Source organism: Acinonyx jubatus, chromosome B4 (assembly GCF_027475565.1).
Source record: "Acinonyx jubatus isolate Ajub_Pintada_27869175 chromosome B4, VMU_Ajub_asm_v1.0, whole genome shotgun sequence".
NCBI lineage: Eukaryota > Metazoa > Chordata > Mammalia > Carnivora > Felidae > Acinonyx > Acinonyx jubatus.
The window spans coordinates 14,220,852-14,241,652 of record NC_069387.1 but is presented as its reverse complement, the minus strand read 5'-3'; the positions used below and the strand labels follow the sequence as shown (position 1 = coordinate 14,241,652).

The 20,801-nt window shown below is 38.8% G+C and overlaps 1 protein-coding gene across 1 annotated transcript in view; it reads left to right on the top strand.

The window, feature by feature from the left end:
- Positions 1–20,801, top strand: part of ITGA8 (integrin subunit alpha 8) — a 186,133-nt gene that overhangs the window by 26,291 nt on the left and 139,041 nt on the right. Inside the window, exons 3-6 of the mRNA XM_027073509.2 lie at positions 183–283; positions 3,398–3,521; positions 10,010–10,071; positions 11,175–11,220. Of these exons, the coding sequence (XP_026929310.1) occupies positions 183–283; positions 3,398–3,521; positions 10,010–10,071; positions 11,175–11,220 (333 nt within the window). The remainder of the gene's footprint in view (positions 1–182; positions 284–3,397; positions 3,522–10,009; positions 10,072–11,174; positions 11,221–20,801) is intronic.

Sequence of the window (20,801 nt, the reverse complement as noted above, 5' to 3'; positions counted from 1 at the left end):
TCAAATGTGCATTTTCATTTGGTATTTTTCTAAATGAAAAGGCTTGGTGAGAACTCCCCACCCCATGTCTGAACATTGTTTTTTTTTTTTCAAAGAGTTTTAACGGACGTGTTCATTGTTACATATTATATTTGGTTGCCACGGTTTACGGGTTCTTAACAGTTCCATGTCCTCCTTGTCAGACAACAGAAAGATCAGAGTTAATGGAACCAAGGAACCTATAGAATTTAAATCGAACCAGTGGTTTGGGGCAACAGTGAAAGCTCACCGAGGCGAAGTTGTGGTAAGTATGAGTCGTGGCGATGCTGTGCAATATTATGTTCTCAGTTTTTCAAAACTGCTTTCATGTAAGGACTTCTATTGAGAGGGAGAGAGAGAGAGTGTGCGTGGAGTGGAGGGAGGGGCAGAGAGAGGGAGCCGGAAGCAGGGCTTGATCCCACCAGTGCCCCAGGACATGTCAGATTTTTAAAGACAAACTTATCAGCATTCTAAAAAAATAAATTTAGTAGCCCTTAAAATGAAAGAATTTATTCTAGTGTTTAAAGTTATAGGAGATAAAGCTTGTTTTCCATATCAGTTAGAGATTTTTAAATATTGCAACACTTGGACGCATGAGTGGCTGTCGGTTAAACATCCGACTTCAGCTCAGGTCGTGATCTCTCAGTTCGGGAGTTTGAGCCCCACGTCAGGCTCCTTGGTGACAGTGCAGAGGCTGCTTGATATTCCCTCTCTCTGCTCCTCCACCCCCAAATAAATAAACTTTAAATATTTTAAAATATAGAACTGCTAATTACATAGTTCTCTGAGTACATTAATAATTTTTTAAAGTAAAAAAAACCCCTCACTTTCAAGTAGATATCGTTCAGCTTTAAAGTGCTATGGCTTCATGATTCTCTTAAATTTCAATCATCTACGTGTCTAAGCTATTGAGAAATAAGTGACTATATTAAGCTGATCTGGAAATTTTTTTCTTGGGGGAATTTTTTAAACCATTGGCTTTAATTTCCTTACAACAATAAAGCAATAACTTTGGCTTTTAGGATTTGTTTAAAGCTTCTTGAATTATGTTTTAATAAGAATAAGTATTTAAAGGAAATACCTTGCTTTATTTGGTCTGTGGTTAACCCCCCCCATGGAGATTTTGACATAAGCAGGTAATGTATAAGATACAGACAGCCCTCTCCAGTTGCAAATCCAAAATTTACAGTATGGTCTCTATAGAACTATACTTGCATTAATATGGTTTTCATATTCCACAGTTGGTAAAAACTTTTTTAGCCTTTAGTGGCATATGACATGTGAATTGCTTTGGAAAGCTAATTCTATCTAATGACTATGTGGGATTAAAAAAAATCTTCTGGGTACTGTATTGATACTTTTAAGTCTTGAAAACTTATCTGTAACACATTATGCATCTCTGAAAATCGTATGCCATGTTCATAATAAAAATAGTTAATTTGGGGGCATGTTTCCATTTTCAAAATTATGTAAAAGGAAGTCCGATAATATTAAATATATTTCAAGTTAATTTTTTCCTTTGAGCACTGAAATTTAGGGTATCACATATGCCCTATGTGATAATTATTAGGACTTCAAAATGCTGAAGTATCTTTTTGACTATCCAGATGTCATGTGTGTATGTATTAAGTTTGGGTCAAAGTCCAAATTTATCTTATCAGTGTATTTCACATCAGTGTGAAACTGAGCAGATATAAATAGGATAACTTTCTAGGCAAGAACTGGGAAGAATTTTCTTGGCATCTAAGTGTGGGGGTGGGGTGGAGGGGTGAGATCCGGCAGGTGAGGCCGGCTTTCAGAATACCTCACTGCATAGGTGAGTGCCCACACTGCCCACACTCCTGCCTTTCACCGTTGGAACCTTATGTTAAACATATTAGCACATAGTTTGTTAGTTTATTAAGAGGTCCCTAAGACGAAAGAATGTGGATGAGATCGATGGTTTTTAGGTTATCAGCCAAGACCTCACAATACCAAAAGAGTCAAGTTGTGGAAATACTTTTCTTACTTGAGAATAGAAATAAAATATCTTCACTAAAAGTAGTTGCGCATTGGGCAGATTACCAAGGACACATTTGGAATCGTGAAAGGACTTTATTTTTTTTTCAATGTCTATTCTTTTTTTTTTTTTTTTTTTTTGAGAGAGAGAGAGAGAGAGAGACAGAGACAGATCGTGAGCAGGGAAGGGGCAGAGAGAGAGGGAGACAGAATCTGAAGCAGGCTCCAGGCTCTGCACTGGCAGCACAGAGCCCGATGCAGGGCTCAAACCCACGAAGAGATCATGACCTGAGCCAAAGTCAGATGCTCAACTGACTGAGCCACCCAGGCACCCCATGAAAGGACTTCAAAATCAGTGTCTGCCTTCATATTCCTGGCATTTTTAAATTTTAAGAGTGATATCATCAAAATCGGAGGTAGGCCAGTGATTCCATATTCCAGGCATCTGTAATTCTGTGTCCTTCGAAATGAGTGCATGAATAATCAGGTAAAACACACTTATGGCGGATTCATGCTAGCAAACAAGTCAAAAAGATGCCTATAATTTTCTACACATTTGTTTTATTGCCTCTCTCATTTGTAACAAAATTAATGTTGCATAATTTACTTAAAGAGGACTTCATATATTCTCTTTTGTATTTGATATCCTTCCAAATATCATGCTTTTGTTAAGAATCCAAGCTTCTGAAGAAGCAACCAGAGTATTTCATGCAAGAATCATATTTCCTTTCTGTTGCTTAAATTAATTTTTGTTTTGTCATGAATAAAAACCATTAACTAAAAAATAAAGTCAGGAACACTGTGATAAGGGAGTAGCATGTCCAAATGAAAGTCATTGTTTAAAAAGTCATAAGATATGCCATCAGCGATAAGCCAGGGAAATCCATAAAACAGAGGTTTACAAACTTGTCTACATCTTTGAATTCAAAAATAATTTCTTAAAGCAACAAGCAGACCAAAAAAGGAGCTCTCATTTTAACACATCACACTGATTTACTGACTGAAATGATCGTTTGAGTCTAAGGTCCAACTGTTTTAAAAAAGACAAGAAGATGTTGGTTGTTTGCTGTTAGGAAATAATTACTTTTGCCAGGTTACACATATTTAACTTTAAATCCTGTGGGGGAGAGCTCATTCCTTTCTATATGTTTAATTTATTCTGATGCTATTGTGGATTAATGTTGGGGGAAAAAGAACAGTTTTGGAAGTTTCATTAACTCTGCCTACTGAGGTACTTACCAGCATGCTGGAGGCCACTTAAATCGCCACTAATTTAACATAGTTTGTGATGAATGTAGACACATTAGTCAACAGGTTCAGTCATATCATAGCATGAGGAACTGATGCCACAAAAATATGTTTTGTCTTCGATGCATCACAGGCCTGCGCTCCCTTATACCACTGGAGAACTCTTAAACCAACACCAGAGAAGGACCCGGTCGGCACCTGCTACGTAGCGATTCAGAATTTCAGCGCCTATGCAGAGTATTCGCCTTGTCGGAACAGTAAGTGACTTTATTCTTTGAAAGGGCACTTTAGCTCCAGAGCCTTTCTATGGTAGGCAGTGCAGGCAATATCAGAACCTCACTGACAAGGAAAAAGAGATGGGGTGAAGATTATGGGCGGCCTTTCAGGAGGTCTTGCTGCGACATGAGGGCCAAGACCCAGATTTCTGTGGGTCCTTTTCCGTGTTGTAGACATTTCTTTAGTAGAATTGATTGGTTCCTTAGTTGAGGCCTTAAACTCTCAGCGGCTGTTCAGAATTCACACCGCAATCTAAAGAACGGTGACCACCCACTTGACTTGTTCCCGGCGGGAGTGGGGTTTGCGAGTGTGCTAGGAACTGGGGACATTCTCACATCAGCTTTCTGTCCAGCCTGTGTTCCTGCCGGCTGTTGCTCTCTTTGGCAGTTGTGTGCTTGGGTTATCTGCATGGTGGGCTTTTCTCCCTTAAATGTTTAATCCCTATTTTTCAAAAGGGCTCCGCACGCTTAGAGTGTAAGTCTTATCTGGCCGTTCTCGGGATCTCCCAGCAAAGCATCTTTGAAAGCAAGCCTGGCGAGTTCCAACTTTGGGACACTGCTGTTTTAATCACTTCTTGCTGGAACACCACGGATTTGGGACAGCAGTTCTGACTGCTTGGATCTACTCAGTCCTTTTGTGAACTCTTCCAGTTTTCCGTGTGTCGTTGGAGATCAGTGGGATTTGTCAGGGAGCAACCACGGGATTTTCATCCTTATTCTCGATAGTTCGCAAAATCACAGTGAGGAGAGAAAGGTCATTAGAAGGAACATTCTAGCAACTGATTTCGGGAAACTGATTTTTCAAAAACCCAATCCCAAATTAGATTTCCAAAACCATAAGTAATATTTCCCCATTTTGCATGAATATTTTTTATAAATTTTTTTTAACATTTATTCATTTTTGAGAGACAGAGAGCATTGAGCAGGGGATGGGCAGAGAGAGAGGGAGACACAGAATCCGAAGCAGGCTCCAGGCTCTGAGCTGTCAGCACAGAGCCCGACACGCGGCTCGAACTCGTGAACAGCGAGATTATGACCTGAGCCGAAGTCGGACGCTCAACCGACTGAGCCACCCAGGTGCCCCCTGCATGAATATTTTTTAAATCCAAGATTAATTTAGGCAAGATAATGAGCAAATATCAGAAATAAAACAACACAGATGAAGAATGGATCAGTGATATTAGAGGGTTAATAAAGACGCCGCCAAGATTTCCTCTAAATAACAAAGTGGAACAGCTAACTCAGATGGGGGTAGGATTTTGGCAAGGGGCAGATGATGGCTTCTGTTTTAAAATATTGACATAAATTACCCACTTCCTCACATTATGACAAGTGTCGGCCGAATGAATAATCTGTGAAATTAAGATTTTATTTTAAAGGCTTGAAAACAGAGGTTCCTTGTTGATAATGAGACTCGATTATGTATCCATTCAACACACTAAGCACTAATTATTCTGTGTTTAGGGAATAAAGCACAGAACAAGAGAAAATAAAACACAGTCTTTAAGAAACTTACATTCTAAGTAGGGGAGACAGACAACAAACATGTAGGTGTTCAGATCCAGCAATTCCACATCTGGGTGTAGGTCCAGAGGAAGTGAAACCAATATCTCAAAAAGATATCTGCACCCCCACGTTCATAGCAACATGATGCACTTTAGGCAAGACGTGGAAACAACCGTAGCATCCATTGATGGGTGAATGAATAAAGAAGATGTTGTGTGTGTGTACAATGGAATGTTATTCAGCCATAAAAAGAAGGAAAGCCTGCCCTTTTCAACCACGTGGATGGACCTTGAGAGCGTTATGCTAAGTGAAATAAGCCGGACGGAGAAAGACAAATACCAAAGAAGAACGCCACTTACACGCAGAACCTCATGAAAAATAAAACAAAAAACAAAAACTCCAAACTCAGGGATACGGAAAAAAGATCAGTGGTTGTCAGAGGCGCAGGGTGAGGAGATGAGTGAAGTTGGTGAAGAGGGTCAAAGGCGCAAATTCCCATTTACAAGACAAGTCCAGGGGAAGTAATGTCCAGCAAGGTGACTATGGTTAATACTGTATTGTGAGGGTGCCTGGGTGGCTCAGTTTGTTGAGTTTCTGACTCTTGATTTTGGCTCAGATCCTGATCTCATGCTTTGTGGGATCGAGCCCCGCGTTGGGCTCTGTGCTGAGCTTGCTTGAAGCCTGCTTGGGATTCTCTCCCTCACCCTTTGCCCCTCTCCCCGACTCACACGCTGTCTCTCTAAAATAAACAAAGCAAAACAAACAAAAGAAACCCCACAATACCTATTGTGTATTTTTTATTTGAGAGACACAGAGAGCACACGTGGGGGAGGGGCAGAGAGAGAGAAGGAGAGAGAGAATCTAAGCAGGCTCCACGGTGTCAGCACAGAGCCTGACATGGGGCTTGATCTCAGGAAGTGTGAGCCAAAATCAAGAGTCGGACGTTTAGCCAACTGACCCACCCAGGCACCTGCTGTGTTGTATATTTGAAAGTTACTAAGAGAGTAGATCTTAAAAGCTTATCACAAGAAAAGAAACTATAATTGTATGTATTGCTGGGTCTGGCTGTTAACTAGATTTACTGTAGTGATCATTTTGTAGTATATACATGTATTAAATCATTCTGTTATATTCCTTGGACTAGTAATAACATGTTATATGCCAATTATATATCAACAAAAAGAAAACTTCTAAAAAAGAATAAATTCACAATACAAAGGCAGATAGCGAAAAGTGCAACAATGAAAAACATAACAAAGCGAGAGAGTAGGGAGTGACCTGGCCCGGGTGGGGAGAGGAGCTTTGGGAAAGGACCATGGGAAGGGCTCTCTTAGCAAATGGCTGTTGGAGCAGGGCAGGGGGACTGTCCCACGCACGGGCAACAGCCCAGAGAGGCATATTTGGAGTCGTGTTCCGCTCAGGGTGTTGTGTTTCTTGGTTCCATGAGAGGCCATTACTATTACGCGAAAGATAAAAGTCAGGTAGAGAGATAAAGAAAATCCCAACTTAAATCAGAAAACTAAAGGACGGCTGAGATTTAACAGAGAATGTATTGCATCAATCCTGTTCATATCCTACTTCTCCCGATGTGCTAAAGATGCTTCCCCATCTCCGTAAACTATGAGAGCTGAAACAATGAGTTCATCCTTCACAGTCCTCTTACCTGGGTGATCTACCGTACTCTTCCAGCTAATGTGGAGGGTGATCGTTTATAAGACCCGTCACTGCCTTTTGTTCTGCCTTTTAGACTGAGTGCCTCTGTAACAAGAGAACTCAGGTTAAAATACAGTACGTGGCACCGAACCATGAGTCTGAACCTTTATCTGAAAATAACAATCGTGGTCGGCTTTTGTCTTGAGTGACCCGGGCACATTATGATGCCAATTGACTCACTCTTTATTTTCCTAAATAAACGAATAGCTTGACACAGGTAAAAATGGAGTCGAATTGCAGAATTGCTAAGTCAATTCCCAAGAATCCTTTTCCACTCTGGTTCACATCAATAGTTCTCACTTTCCTCGTGGCCGCTCTCTTACTACAAAACTTTTTCCTCCAGAAATTCACCCAAGGAGCTGACTTCCTGTCTTTCCCCCAGGAGTTTACAGTTCATTAACACAAAGCCAGCTTGTTCATGAGCATATGGTCAGTATCCCAGAACAGGAACATCAGCAATATTATTTTCAAAAGAGAATTTAAGGAACCTTCTCCTGCTCATTCCGTACCACAAACATACCCCACTGATACGCTGAGCAATACGGGAACTAATCTGTTCATTCATATTCATGACATGCCTCCTACTCTCATTATCATTCATAATTCAGGTGGGGATGATTTACACACAGCCTTCCCTTCTACTTTGAAAACCAACAAATAGTAGTGGATGATCAGCATGATTCCCTGCATCCTGGGACATAATTGTAAAGTTTATAAATGCTCTGAAATTCCAGGAAGATAGATTCCTTCAGCTCTCATAAACTATAACCCTAAGAGAAAAAAAACTACCTCACATTCTGTTACAATCACTGCTTCAAATAAACATTTGAAGTTGGTGGTTTTCTCAGTGAGTTTCATGAAAAGTATTGGTATTTTCTTTTAATTTTTTGTTTCCTGTTTTGGAGCAAAATAATTTCAAAGGATGGTCATATTTCTTCTTTGAATAATTTACAATATTAAAAATGAAAAGAAAGACTTGATTTAAAAAGGATTTCTAAAGAGGTTTGTACATTAGAAAAATACGTTTCTTAAATATACTCGAGATTGCAGATATAGGCTTACATAATCATATATCAGGTATTCGTATATATCTCTCTGGATGCATGTAAGTATTTACACGCATGAACTTCCAGAAAACTGGTAACCAGACATTTGAGGTTATACAGATGAACCTTTAGGAAACTTTATAGCATTCAGAACTACAAACCACAAAACATAGTTTAAAATAAGGAGTAAATTTTATAAAAATACAGTGTAAGATGTTGTGCACTTAAAAATTGCAGGGCCTGGGTGGCTCGGTCGGTTAAGCGTCCAACTTCGGCTCAGGTCATGATCTCAGTTTGTGAATTCAAGCCCCCCCCACCCCCCACCTCGGGCTCTGGAGCCTGGAGCCTGCTTCGGATTCTGGGTCTCCCTCTCTCTCTGTCCCTAACCCACTTGCTCTCTCTCTCTCTCAAAAATAATAAACATTAAAAAAATTGTTTTTAAAAATTGCAGAGAGTAAACCTCATGTTAAATGTTTTTACCACAAACAAACAAACAGGGACACAAGAAATTTTTGTAGGTGGTAGAAATTCTTATTACTTTGATTTTGGTGATGGTTTTGTGGGTGTATGCATATGTCTACACTCATGAAAATGTATCCATTAAGATGTACAGCTTTTTGTATATTAAGTATATCCCAATAAAGCTGAAAAAAAAACTAAGCTTAAAAAATACACGAGACATTAATGGACATTTCAATTAAAAAGAGGTATTGCCATTAAAAAATACAGTGTATGTGAAAAAAAATACAGTGTATGTGATAGAACAGTGTATTAAAATATAGAGGGAGCATCTAGAGAAGAATGGATGATGACAATGCTAAAATTAGTTAAGTACTAATCAAAGGAAAGCAAAAAACAAAAGACATTCCAGTCAGTTAAGCGTCTGCCTGTGGCTCAGGTCATGATCTCACGGTTTGTGAGTTCCAGCCCCGCGTCCGGCTCTATGCTGACAGCTTGGAGCCTGGAGTCTGCTTTGGGTTCTGTGTCTCCCTCTCTCTCCGCCCCTACCCTGCTCGCACTCTGTCTGTCTGTCTCTCTCTCAAAAATAAATAAATGTTAAAAAAAAAAAAAAAAGAAATGCAATTTGCAAAGGTACCTAACTAATAATAGAATAATTTAAAATTACTTTCCTCGAATGAAGGCGTGTAAGTCTTTGTACTATTATTTTTTTTGCCTTTTGTAAGTTCAAAATTATTTTCAAATGAAAAGTTAAAAAAGTAAAATAAAATAAAATAAAATAACTTTCCTCTTGGAGATCATTAAAATTGGAATCCTTGTGGGTGCCCTCAGCAGAAAGCCTCCACCCAGGTGACCATGTTGACCCCTCTCTTTCTCAAGGCATTTCTTTAGGAATGACCTATGTGGCTTCATGCAGAACACACAGGCAACTCAGAATCCCGTTACTGCCACTTGCAGAATTCAGAACATAGGTGAGAGGAGAGTTTACTTCTTTAGACAAACACGACTTGTAAAACCCAATGTAGTAGCTCCAAGGGATGTTATTCCTAGTGGTCTTACTACAAAATCATGATGATATTTGGGACAAAAAAATAAATTATGTTTCATAAATTATGAACATATATTTCATAAATTGTTCATGATGAATTTAAAAGTAAATATAAAGTGGGGCACCTGGGTGGCTCAGTTGGTTAAGCCTCTGACTTCGGCTCAGGTCATGATCTCGCAGTTCATGGGTTTGAATCCCGTATCCGGCTCTATGCTGACAGCTCAGAGCCTGGAGCCTGCTTTGCATTCTGTGTCTCCCTCTTTCTGCCCCTCCTTGCTCATGCTCTCTCTCTCAAAAAATAAACATTAAAAATTTTTGTGATGTTAAAAAAATAAATATAAAGCACATATTGATCATTAAAATTAAAAAAAAATTTAATGTTTATTTATTTTTGAAGGAGAGAGAGAGACAGAACATGAGGGGGGGCGGGGGGTGGCCAGAGAGAGAGGGAGACACAGAATCAAGCAGGCTCCAGCCTCTGAGCTGTCAGCATAGACCCCGACGCAGGGCTCAAACTCACAAACGGCAAGATCATGACCTGAGTCAAAGCTGGAAGCTTAATAGACTGAGCCACCCAGGCACCCTGATCATTTTAAGTTGGGAAATCAATAGGGAAAACAACAAAATATCCTAGTTGTTATTAAAATATATATTGGGAATGATGATGTGATAACATTTCTATATTTTGGTCACTCTAGGTAATGCTGATCCCGAAGGCCAGGGTTACTGCCAAGCAGGATTTAGTCTGGATTTTTACAAGGTGAATTAGTTTGGGCTTGTAGCTTCTAGTATTATCTGTTTGATTTTTTCTTTTTTCTTTTTGTTTACTCTCTGCCTCTGGCTCTCATCCCCACCCCCAATAACTACCACCAACAAAAGAACCTTTAGGTATGTATCCAGCCTGTTTTGACAACTTCCTTAAATGTTTTTGCTCGTTCTTTATTTTCATTAAAGCAATCATGCAGATGACAAACTTATTAAAATAGCACAGAAATACATATGATGAAAAACAACAGTCTTTCTCCCCACCTCAGTGATAATCCTTTACATGGAAAATCTGAACAACTCAGTGAGAGAAATGTGTTTCTAAAAAAAAAAAAAAAAAAGAAAGAAAAAAATTGCTTTATCTCTTAGCTGTAATTGACTGATCAGATTTAACACGAGTGTTAAAATTCACAACATCCTTTCACAAAGTTACAGAGATGATAAGGGACCAAGATTTTGTGGGTTTGAAAACAGTGTAGAAAAAAATTCATCAGCATACAAATTTTGCTCTTTCGTGGCCTTTTTTTTTTTTTATTGTCTTTTTTTTTTTCCCCCCCACTGAAAGTTGGAAGGAGGATGGAAGGAGGTGGTAAGGAGAAGGGAAAATTTATATTTGCTAGTCTGAGGTGTTTGCTCTCTCTTCTGAGAGGGGGAAGGGGGTGGTTGCAGATGTATGGAAAAAATAGGCATTACTGTGGCCTTGACATAAATAGAAACCATATTTTCTTTTGCTGCCAAAGCTCACAAGACCATGTCTGCTAAATTACACAGCATTAAACATGTACGTTATTTTGCTTACCTGAATCAGTGCCAAAAACCTGAATTCCTGCATCCTCAAGGGAGAGAATTCAACTTAGCTAATTGAGGCAAACGAAAATTATTTAAGATGCTAACACACTACATAGTGGAAAGCAAAAAAAAAAAAAAAAAAAGGCAAATAAAATGAACTGCATGACCCAGATACAAGGGCCTCATTTAAAAATTGCTTTTCTACGTGTAACAAATTGTTAGCGATGCTTGTTACCAATGATTTGTCACCTTGAAAAAGAAAAAAATACCTGTTTTTCTTTTCCAATTGTTGCTGTTTCTGTTTTGTAGAATGGAGACCTCATAGTGGGAGGACCCGGGAGTTTTTATTGGCAAGGTACGTTCTGTGAGCAGAGAAGAAATGCCTATTTGTGGTTACTAACGAGGAGGGGAAACACCGTTACCACCAAATGTTGACCCTTTGTTACATGAATTGTAGGTCTGGATTCAGAGTTTCTCCAAGGAATAAGGCATCATTTCCAACTGTATATGAATGCTATTTTTAAACACTGTTGCAGCTTAATTCATTTGTTCACCAAGCATTTATGGAGGCTGTGTGAGACTTCGTGCTAGATGCTGGGGATACAGAGATGAGTAGACTAGACGCTGTTCCCACCCTCACAAGGTTAACACCTGGGGGGAGATGTAGACATTAATCCAATATTCACACAAATACCTGATACACTCCACACGTGATGCTCACTGTGAAGGAAAGGTACGCCGTGAGGCGGCCATGAGAGTATAGGAGTCTTCTCCAGGGGTGGCTGCGTGCACGTGTTTTGTCCTCTGAACAACCTGTGCTGTGCTTAGGGAACCCTGGACCAGGTGTAGGACAGCATCTGCCCAGAGGGGATGATGCCTTCTAACTCTTATAAAGGTGCTGCGCAGGCCAGAAGCTGCCCAAAGGTCACTAACTTGGAAACAAGCACCCCTGAACTGAGATCTGAACTTCGCTAGGAGGTAACTAGCAAAGAGAGAAGGGGCTCTATGGAAAGGTTTTGTGGCCTGAATTGAGCAGTCAGGCGAGATGGAGGGAAGCCAGGGTGAACAAGGGGAAATCCTTGGTGGATTGCAGGAGTGTAAATAGATGGCCTTAGCTACAGTAAGTATTCGTTTCTTGTCTCGAGAATCATGGGAAACCAGTGGAGGGTTTTTTGCATGGGATGCTATGATCAGATCTGTGTTTTGAAAAGCTCACTCTGGTTGCCGTATGGAAGATGAATTGGAGGTTGGCCAAAGTGAGGTGTGAGCAAACTACAAGTTTTTAAGGTAAACTAGCTCTAAGGTTCAGATGAAGACGTTTGCTTCTTAGAGTGGGAACAGTGCAGAATGGAAAGGAGGAGAAATTTGAGAGATGCTTTGGAGGAAAACAGACAGCTTAGTTGTTATGTGTGGGTGAGGAAAGGGAGGAGGCCCAGCATACATTTCTGACTTGCGACTGCATGGTTGTAAGTGGGTCCCACTGTCTGAGATGGGGAACCCTGGAAGAGAACAGGTGGGAGTGGGTTGGAGAGGGAAGATGGTGAATTTGCTTTTGGTTATGTTGAATGTGAACATGTTTGAGATATCCAGGGTTTTTCATGTCTGCATATATGGGCTTTCACTCAGAGAAGATATCTAGGCTAACGTACAGACTTCCATCACTTGTATACTGGTGACAATTAAAGCCGTGGATGTGGATGGGATGCCTACACAGAGATGACGGAGAATATTCCCTGAATTTTGGCTGTGAAGTTTAGGATAAAGATAGAGTAGACGATGAGAGAGATGAAGAGTGGAGTGAAATTTTTCTTTTCAACTGGAAGACACCTGATCATATTAATAAGCCAATGGAAGAATACAATTATTGAGAGTCTGGGAAAGATGGGAGAGTAGGACCCTAAGGTCGCCTTGTCCCAAAGATACAACTAAATAACATTCACATCAGTGTAAATAACCCAGAAAACAACCCCAAATCTGGCAGAACAAACTCCAGAACTAAATGTAGAGAAGCGGCCACATTGAAGAGGGTAGGAAGGGCGGAGATGTGGTAGGGAGCTAACCAGACCCACGGGGCTGTCCTTGGGAGGGAGGGACACTGCACACACAGAGACGGGAGAGAAAGAGACTATCATGTCAGGGATCCCGCAGGGGGAAGGTGAGTCCCCATTATGTTTGGCTTTGAAAACCAGAGGGGCTGCCTTTTACAAGTTCTTCTCACTAGTGAGACTTAAAAACTGGAACTTTACAAATCAGCAGGCTCAGCTCTGAGAGAGCCAAAAGGGCTTGAGGAAACGGGAGTCCCTGCCCCTAAAGAGACAGTACAATAAACAGCCCCGTGGAGATACAGCATAGAAGCAGCATCTTGAAAAATACCTGAAGGGAGAGTTGTTTACTAAACTCAGAGTGTGTGCCGAAGGAGCAGAGATCACTGGGGGACTTGTCCAGAAACCAAAGAGCTGGCAGGCACCATTTCCTCCCCTGACCCCCAGCGTAAACATGGCCGTCTGCAGGAAACAGCATGGCCCTGCCACTGCTCACTACCTAACTTGCTAATACCGCCACCACCCTATGCACTTCAGCAGATCTGTCCCCTCCAGCCAGACCTACCTCAGTCCCAGTTGCTGCAGGTCCCCTCCCACAAAGGGCCAGCAAAGCACTTGCTAACACCTTGCCTCCTGCCCCCTCCATTTTGGGGATCCGCCCCTTTCACACCCTTGGCCAGAGGACATCCAGAGTGGTGCCACAGGCCTGGCAGTGTGCAAGCGGCCCTAATGGGCCAGCAGTACTCCAAAGTGACTCCTGGCCTGGGGAGAGGGAAAGAGAACCACACACACCAGTCAGACGGTGGCCCCAGACAGCTGGTCTGACAGAACGACCTGCCCACCAAGGAAAGCTTTCAGGAAACGATATAAAAAAGTACTGTTCAGTTCAGTGATAGTAAATCTCTGGCAAATGCCTCGTCTGACTCAACTCAAGCCCAAGGCAGCACCAGACTGGCCCACTAACAGCACAGGGACCAAACACGGCCCACGACAGGCAAAGAGAGCCACTGCAGAAGACTGGACTGAAGGAAAAAGTGGCTCAGCTACAGCAGCAGGGCACATGCAACACACATAGGAGACAACTCTGAAGTACCAGGTTCTTGTGAACAGGGGACACTACACTGTGGGGCACTACGTGACCTCTTCTTCATAAGGCCACTACTTTCAAGAACAAGAGATGTGGTTGACTTTCCTAACACACAGAAACAGACACAGAGAGTTAGACAAAATGAGGAGACAGAGAATATGTCCCAAATGAAATAACAGGACAAAAATCACTGCAAGACACCTAAGCAAACAGAGATAAGTAATATGCCCAATAGAGAATTTAAAGAAAGAATCATAAAGATGCTCACGGACTTCAGAAAAGAGTGGAGGATATCAATGATCCTTATCAAAGGGATATGAAACACAAAAAAGAACCAATCAGAGATGTCCTTAATAAATGAAATTTAAAATACATGAGATGAAATAAATAGTAGACTAGAGGAAGCCCTGGAGAACACAGTTATGGAAAGCAATCAAGCTGAACATGTGAGGGAAAAAAGTAATGCAAAATCAAAGGGCATAGGGAATTCAGTAACACCATCAAGAATAATGACATTTACATCATAGGGATCCCAGAAAGAGAAGAGAGAGAAAAGGGGGCAGAACATTTATTTGAAGAAATAAGAGCTGAAAACTCCCCAAATCTGGGGAAGGAAACAGAAATCCAGATCCAGGAGGTGCAGAGAGTCCCCAACAGAATCAATCCAAGAATGTCCACATCAAGACAAATAGCAATTAAAATGGCAAAAAGTAGTTATAAAGAGAGAATTTTAAAAGCACCAAAAGAAAAGAAAACGGTTACATACAAGGGAAACCCCATAAAGCTATCCACTGACTTTTTAGCAGAAACTTCGTAGTCCAGAAGGGAGTGGCATGATATATTCAAAGTGCTGAAAGAGAAAAACCTGCAGCCAAGAACACTCTATTCAGCAAGGCTCTCATTCAGAACAGAGGGAGAGAAAAAGAATTTCCCAGACAAACAAAAGTTAATAGAATTCATGATCTCTAAACCAGCGCTACAAGAAATGCTAAAGAGTAGAAAGGAACAAGCTTCAGTAGGAGTAAGAAAAGTAGGAAGCCAAAAGCAGTAAAATTAAGTATATCTATAAAAATCAGTCAAGGGATTCACAAAATAAAAAGACGGAAAGTATGACAGCATATATATCTAAAGCTTGGGAGGGAAAGGAGTTAAGAATGAGTACAAACTTACAGATATCAACTTAATATAGACAGCTTCATGTATAAGAGGTTATAGATAAACCTAATGATAGCCACAAATCAAAAGCTAGTAATAGATATACAAAAAATAAAGAGAAATGAAATCCAAGTATATCACTAAAGAAAGCTGTCAAACCATGAGAGAACAGAGCAGGAGTAGAAAGGAACAGACAAGAACTATAAAAACAACCATAAAACAAATATGAGATGGCAGTAGTATAAATCTATCAATCATCACTTTGAATATAAATGGACTAAATGCTCCAATCAGAAGATGTAGGGTGGCAGAATGGATAAAAAGCAAGATTCATCTATATGCTTCCCACAAGAGACTCATTTCAGACCTAAAGACACATGCATATTGAAAGTGAAGGGATGTAAAAGAATTTATCATACAAATGGATGTGAAAAGAAAGCCAGGATAACAATACTTATAACAGACAAAATAAAAGTTTAAAACAAAGATAGTAACAAAAGACAAAGGAGGACACTATATAATCATAAAGGGAACAATCCCACAAGAAGATGTAACAATGGTAAATATTTATGCATCCAACATAGAAGCACCCAAATACATGAAGCAGCTAATAACAAACATAAAGGAAGTAATTGATAGTAGTACAATAATAGTAGGAGACTTTAACATGCCACTTTGGACAGATCATCCAAACAGAAAATGAACAAAGAAACAGTGGCTTTGAATGATATATTCAGAACAGATAGATTCAAAACATTCCATCCTACAAGAGCGTAATACATATTCTTTTCAAGTGTTCATGGAACGTTCTCCGGAATAGATCAATATTAGGCCACAAAACAAGTCTCAACAAATCAAAATGATCAAAGTCATAGCATGCATCTTTTCTGACCATAGTGCTATCAAACTAGAAGTCAACAACAAGAAAAAATCTTGTGAAAGAGCTCAAATACATGGAGGTTAAATACCATGCTACTACACAATGAATGGAGCGGCTCAAGCAAGAAATCAAAGAGGAAATAAAAAAAAATACATGAAGAAAAATGAAAATGAAAACCATGGTCCAAAATCTTTGGGATGCATCAATAGCTATTCTAAGAATTATCTATCTCAAGAAGCAAGAAAAAAATCTCAAATAAACAACCTAACTTTGTATCCTTTTAAAGGAGCCAGAAAAAGAACAACAAACAAAACCAAAAACCAATAAAATGAAGGAAATAATAACAATCAGAGCAGAAATAAATGAAAGAGAAAGTAAAAAAACAAACAAACAATAGAACATATCAATGAAACTAGGAGCTGGTTCTTTGAAAAGATCAACAAAATTGATAAACCTTTAGCCAGACTCCTCAAAAAAAAAAAAAAAAGAATAAAATAGAGGACTCAAATAAACAAAATCAGAAATGAAGGTGGAGAAATAAACTGAACAACCTAGAAGAAATGGAGGAATTCATAGAAACGAATAACGTACCAAACTGAATCAGGAAGAAATAGAAAATTTGAACAGACTGATAACCAGAAACAAAATTGAATCTGTAATTAAAAAAACCTCCCAACAAACAAAAGTCCAGAACCAGATGGCTTCACAGATGAATTCTAACAAATATTTAAAGAACAGTGAATACATAGTCTCAAACTATTCCACAAAATAGAAGAGGAAGGAAAGCTTCCAAATTCATTCTGTGAGGACAACAATACCCTGAAACCAAAAGCAGATAAAGACACTACAACAAAAAGAGAAAACAGGCCAATGTCTCTGAAGAACATAGATGAAAAAGTCCTCAATAAAAATATTAACAAACTAGATCCAACAATACATTTAAAAAATTATTCACCACAATCAAGCGAGATTATCCCCAGTATGCAAGGGTGATTTAGTATTCACAAATCAATCAACATGCTACATCACATCAATAAGAGAAAGGATAAAAACCATATGATAATTTCAATAGATGCAAAAAAAGCATTTGATAAAGTACAATGTCTATTCATGTGAAAACCCTATACCAAGTAGTTTTAGAGAGACTATACCTCACCATAATAAAGGCCACACATGAAAAATCCACAGGTAACATCATGCTCAATGGTGAAAAACTGAATTTTTCCCCTAAGCTCAGGAACAAGACAAGGATGGCCACTCTCACCACTTTTATTCAACATAGTGCTGGAAATCCTAGCTTCAGCAATCAGACAAGAAAAAGAAATAAAACCATCCAAATTGGTAAGAAAGAAGTAAAACGGTCATTCCTTGCAGATGACAAGATACTATATATAGAGAATCCTAAAGACTCCACCCAAACACTACTAGAACTGATAAGTGAATTCAGTAAGGTGGCAGGATACAAAATCAATTTACAGAAATTCACTGCATTTCTACACAATAATAATGAGGCAGCAGAAAGAGAAATTAAGAAAACAATCCCATTTACAATTGCACCAGAAATAGTAAAATAACAAGGAATAAACTTAACCAAGGAGATGAAAGGCCTGTTCTCTGAACACTGTAAAACATTGATGAAATAAATTGAAGACAACACAAACAAATGGAAAGATGTTCCATGCTCATGGACTGAAAGAACAAATATTGTTAAAATGCCCATATTACCCAAAGCAATGTAAAGATTTAATGCAATCTCTATCAAAATACCAACAGCATTTTTTTTTTCACAGAACTAGAACAAACAATTCTAAAATTGGTATGGAACCACAAAAGACCCTGATTAGCCAAAGCAATCTTGAAAAAGCAAAACAAAATCGGAGGTATCACAATTCCAGATTTCAAGTTGTACCACAAATCTGCAGTACTCAAAACAGTATGGTACTGGCACAAAAATAGACATACAGATCAATAGAACAGAATAGAGAGCCCAGAAATAAACCCATGATTATACGGACAGTTAATCTTTGACAAAGGAGGGAGGAATATCCAAAAGGGAAAAGACAGTTTCTTCAACAAATGGTGCTCAGAAAGCTGGACAGGTTACATGAATGAATGAATGCTGGAGAAATGAATGCGTTTTTCTTCATGTATTTTTTAGTTCCTCCAGAATGAAGCTGGACATTATCTTACACCATACACAAAAATAACCTCAAAATGGATCCAGGACCTAAATGTGAGACCTGAAGCCATAAAAATCCTAGAAGAGAGCACTGACATCATTTCTCTGACATCAGCCATATCAACATTTTTCTAGATATGTTTCCTAGGCAAGGGAAATAAAAACAAAAATAAACTGTTGGGACTACATCAAAATAAAAGGCTTCTGCACAGCAAAAGAAACAATCAACAAAACTAAAAGCCAACGTACTGAATGGAAGAAGATATTTGCAAGTTATATGTGTAATAAAGTGTTAGTATCCAAAATGTATATATAAACTTCTACAACTCAATACCAAAAGACAAATAATCTAATTAAAAATGGGCAAAAGACCTGAATAGACATTTCTCCAAAGAAGACATCCAGATAGCCAACAGACACATGAAAAGATGCTCAACGTCACTCATCATCAGGCAAGTGCAAATTAAACCACAATAAGATATCACCTCACACCTGTCAAAAATAGCTAAAATCAAAAACACAAGAACCAACAAGTGTTGATCCTCCATCCTTTCTTTGGAGAAAAAGGAACCTTCATGCCCTGTTGATGGGAATGCAAACTGGTGTAGCCACTGTGGAGGCTTCCTCTAAAAATTAAAAATAGAATTACCCTAATGATCCCATAATTTCACTACTGGATATTTACCAAAGAATACAAAAACACGAATCAAAAAGACGTATGCACCCCTGTGTTTATTACAGCGTTATTTACAATAGCTGAATTCTGTTAGCAGCCCAGCTGTGTAACAATAGATGAAGGGATAAAGAAGTGGCATATACACAACGAACTATTACTCACCATAAAAAAGAATGAAATCTTGTCATTTACAACTACATGGACAGATCTGTAGGGTATAATCATATTTCACTTAGGCTAAGCGAAATAAGTCAGAGAAAGACAAATGCCACATGATGACAATCATATATGGAATTTAAGAAACAAAACAAATGAACAAGTTAAAAAAAAACACAAACTAAAACACAGACTCTTAACTATAGAGAGCAAACTGATGGTTACCAGTTGGGAGGTGGGCGGGGGAATGGGTGAAATAGGCGAAGGGGACTAAGAGTACACTTATTTTGACAAGTACTGTGCGACGTATAGAATTGTAGAATCACTGTATCATATACCTGAAACTATATGACACTATATGTTAACTACACAGTAGTGAAAATAAAAAAATATAATAATATAAAACCACAGACACTTTTTAAAAAGCCAAGAAGAGATCCAGGATATGGGTTTATGATAAAATGGTATGTGAAATTACTGTTAAGCTTAATTCATACATGTACAACTATGAATATCAAATAATTAACATTTCAGTCTTAAAAATTATTTTGCAGATTGAAAAACAATATAATTTATGGAGCAGGTGGTTATGAAATAAAAAGTATGTGTTTAAAAGATTTGCTTCTAATTTACTCAGAGAATTCTTTTCTTTCCTTAAGTTAAAAAAAAATATCTGATACAGATGATTTGCTGAAAAGTAGCCATACCAAGGAGATGTAGAAGCATTGTCTGTAATAGGTAATGTAAAAATCTTTTTAGGCTTAAGGTTATAATGTTTTTAGAAGCAACTAAAGGAAAAAAGCAAAGGCAGTGTGTATGTAGGAGGAGGAAAGGGGGGGATTTAGCCTTAACCCAGAGAAAATTGGCAGATTCTACAGACATTGTTCAGAAGTACATGTGTGAATATCGTTGTCTTAATATCAGAACAGTCATTTCAGGCAGAGTCATTGGGAAATATTTATGGCCAGATTTGATAGTTTTATTCCTTTTGGACTTCAAACAGAAAGACTATGAATTATCAGTGAAGTCCCAAAGAATCATTTGGCTTTAAAATTACTATTAAATGTAAGTTTCTTAAAAGCATATCTCCAGTTTTCTCCCAAAAAGAATGAGATCACACTTTTCCCTTAGATATCCATCATAAATATGAGAATGCATGGAAATTGTGGAAAATAGCTGGCTATCTTTTGGATATTTGACCACCCCAAATACAATCATATTTCAAGACTTTTAATAGTGACTTTATTTGGGAGATATTAGCCGAAGTTCTTACCCTATCATTCTTGCCAGCCTTGGATTCCTTTTTTTTGTTTTTTTGTTTTTTTGTTTTGCTAAAATTCTGGATTTCGCGGGACCTCACTGCCTCCTGTTGTCATAATTTTATGCTCTCTGTATACATTTTACCATAAAAAAATAAATGGCTCAACAACTATGCAATTCCTTCCTTTTTTTTTTTTTTTTTTTTTTACATTTTATTTATTTTTGAGAGAGAGACAGAGCACAAGTGGAAGAGAGGCAGAGAGAGAGGGAGGCACAGAATCTGAAGCAGGCTCCAGGCCCTGAGTTGTCAGCACAGAGCCCGACGTGGGGCTCAGACTCACAAACCGTGAGATCATGACCTGAGCTGAAGTTGGACGCATAACCAACCGAGCCACCCAGGCACCCCTTTCCTTCCTTTAACATAAGTGATAGATTTCATAATCTATTTATTAAGTATCTAGATTTAATCTGTATTTTGTGAGACTACAAAAAGTCTTAATA